Genomic DNA, 1,424 nt, shown 5'->3' with positions numbered 1-1,424 from the left:
AAAAAAAAAGATTAAAGTGGTATGACTCGACGGAGTTATAGAGTAGTATTAGATATTACTTGGCTATATTAGTGAAAACGGTTAAAGAAGTTTAATAGACTTTAAGACCGTCGGTTATATAAATGATCGCTACAGACTGGGTCACTAATGGGTGGCTGAAATGCTGCTTAATGTACAGTCGGAACTTTTAGTTAAAAAGGATTAACTAATAAAATATACAAATCCAAAGTTATTTTAGCTTATTTTTAATGGATTAAATATAAGTAAGTAAGTATGTTCTTCCTTATGGGCAAATGTCATTATGAGGTGCTACAGTTATTACTAACCTTATGAGTGCCATACCTTGAGTAGGTCAAGATATTGTTGAGTCAAATCATTTTGCAGATCGTTGTATAACAGTTTATTCTTTATCTAGTCTACTGCCTACGATAGGTACTGTTAACAGCAACGCATTAAAAAAAGTAAATAAAAATGTGCGATTTCATAAAGAAGATTATTTATCTATACCTTCTTCTTTTCTTTCTTTTTTACTAGGATTTATTGATGGAGATGGTTACATACAAATTACAAAAACAACTAAAGGATTCATAACTATTAAACTTGTTATATCTGTTCATTTAAAAGATCGATCAAATTTAGAGTATATACATTCTGTTCTTAATATAGGTAAAATAACTATATACAAAGATAATAGAAGTCCAACCTGTAAGTTAATTATTAACAAAACCGATCTACAAGAAGTTTTATTTCCATTGTTGTTACACCATAACCTATTTTTTTTAACTGAAACAAGAAATAACCAATTTAATACTGCTATGCTAATATTAGAACAAGACATAAAAAGGTTCGATAATATACCTAATATAAGTAAGATACCTAAATTGTTTTATGTAGAAAATTCAGAAGATTACGTAAAATTAAGTTTCTTTAAAAATTGAATAGTTGGTTTCACAATGGCAGAAGGATCATTTTTCATAAAAAGCAATAATGACGGTTGTTTTCAATTGAAACAAAGAATACATACTAGTTTATTTGAATCATTTAAATTAGTATTTAATACTGATAGAAAAATAGATATTGAAAAAAACATGTATAATCAATTTTCTGTTAGTTCCAAAAACGATATACAAACTGTCATAAATTTCTTTTCTTTTTCCGGTTTACATCCTTTAGTAGGACTAAAAGGAATTTCTTATCTAAAATGACTAAACGATTTAAAGAGTACTAACCGTTATGGTAATCTTAGTTATCCTTCGAATCAATAAATATAGTAAATCACATTTATATTTTCTTTATCTGCATACATGGGCTCCTTGTAGTAGTAATACTACAAAGGCAAATGGGGAGAATTGCAAGAACATCTATTAATAATAACCACCGGTTTATAGATTATTTGCAGCGAATCTTGATTCCGTAAAAAAAAA

At 27.7% G+C, this 1,424-nt stretch overlaps 1 protein-coding gene across 1 annotated transcript; it reads left to right on the top strand.

Annotated features, from left to right (window-relative positions):
* Positions 1–416: 416 nt before the first annotated feature.
* M421DRAFT_79529 (uncharacterized protein) lies at positions 417–1,205 on the top strand (the record flags this gene model as incomplete). The annotated part of the gene is made up of 3 exons (XM_033597499.1): positions 417–552; positions 640–867; positions 943–1,205. Coding segments are annotated over 3 exons (627 nt in total), but the record flags the coding sequence as incomplete, so codon positions are not given.
* Between the last annotated feature and the right edge of the window lie 219 nt (positions 1,206–1,424).

The sequence above is a fragment of the Didymella exigua genome (genome assembly GCF_010094145.1).
Source record: "Didymella exigua CBS 183.55 unplaced genomic scaffold M421scaffold_162, whole genome shotgun sequence".
In the NCBI taxonomy this organism is placed as follows: domain Eukaryota; kingdom Fungi; phylum Ascomycota; class Dothideomycetes; order Pleosporales; family Didymellaceae; genus Didymella; species Didymella exigua.
The sequence above is the reverse complement of the archived record's forward strand: the minus strand, read 5'-3'. Positions and strand labels throughout refer to the sequence as shown.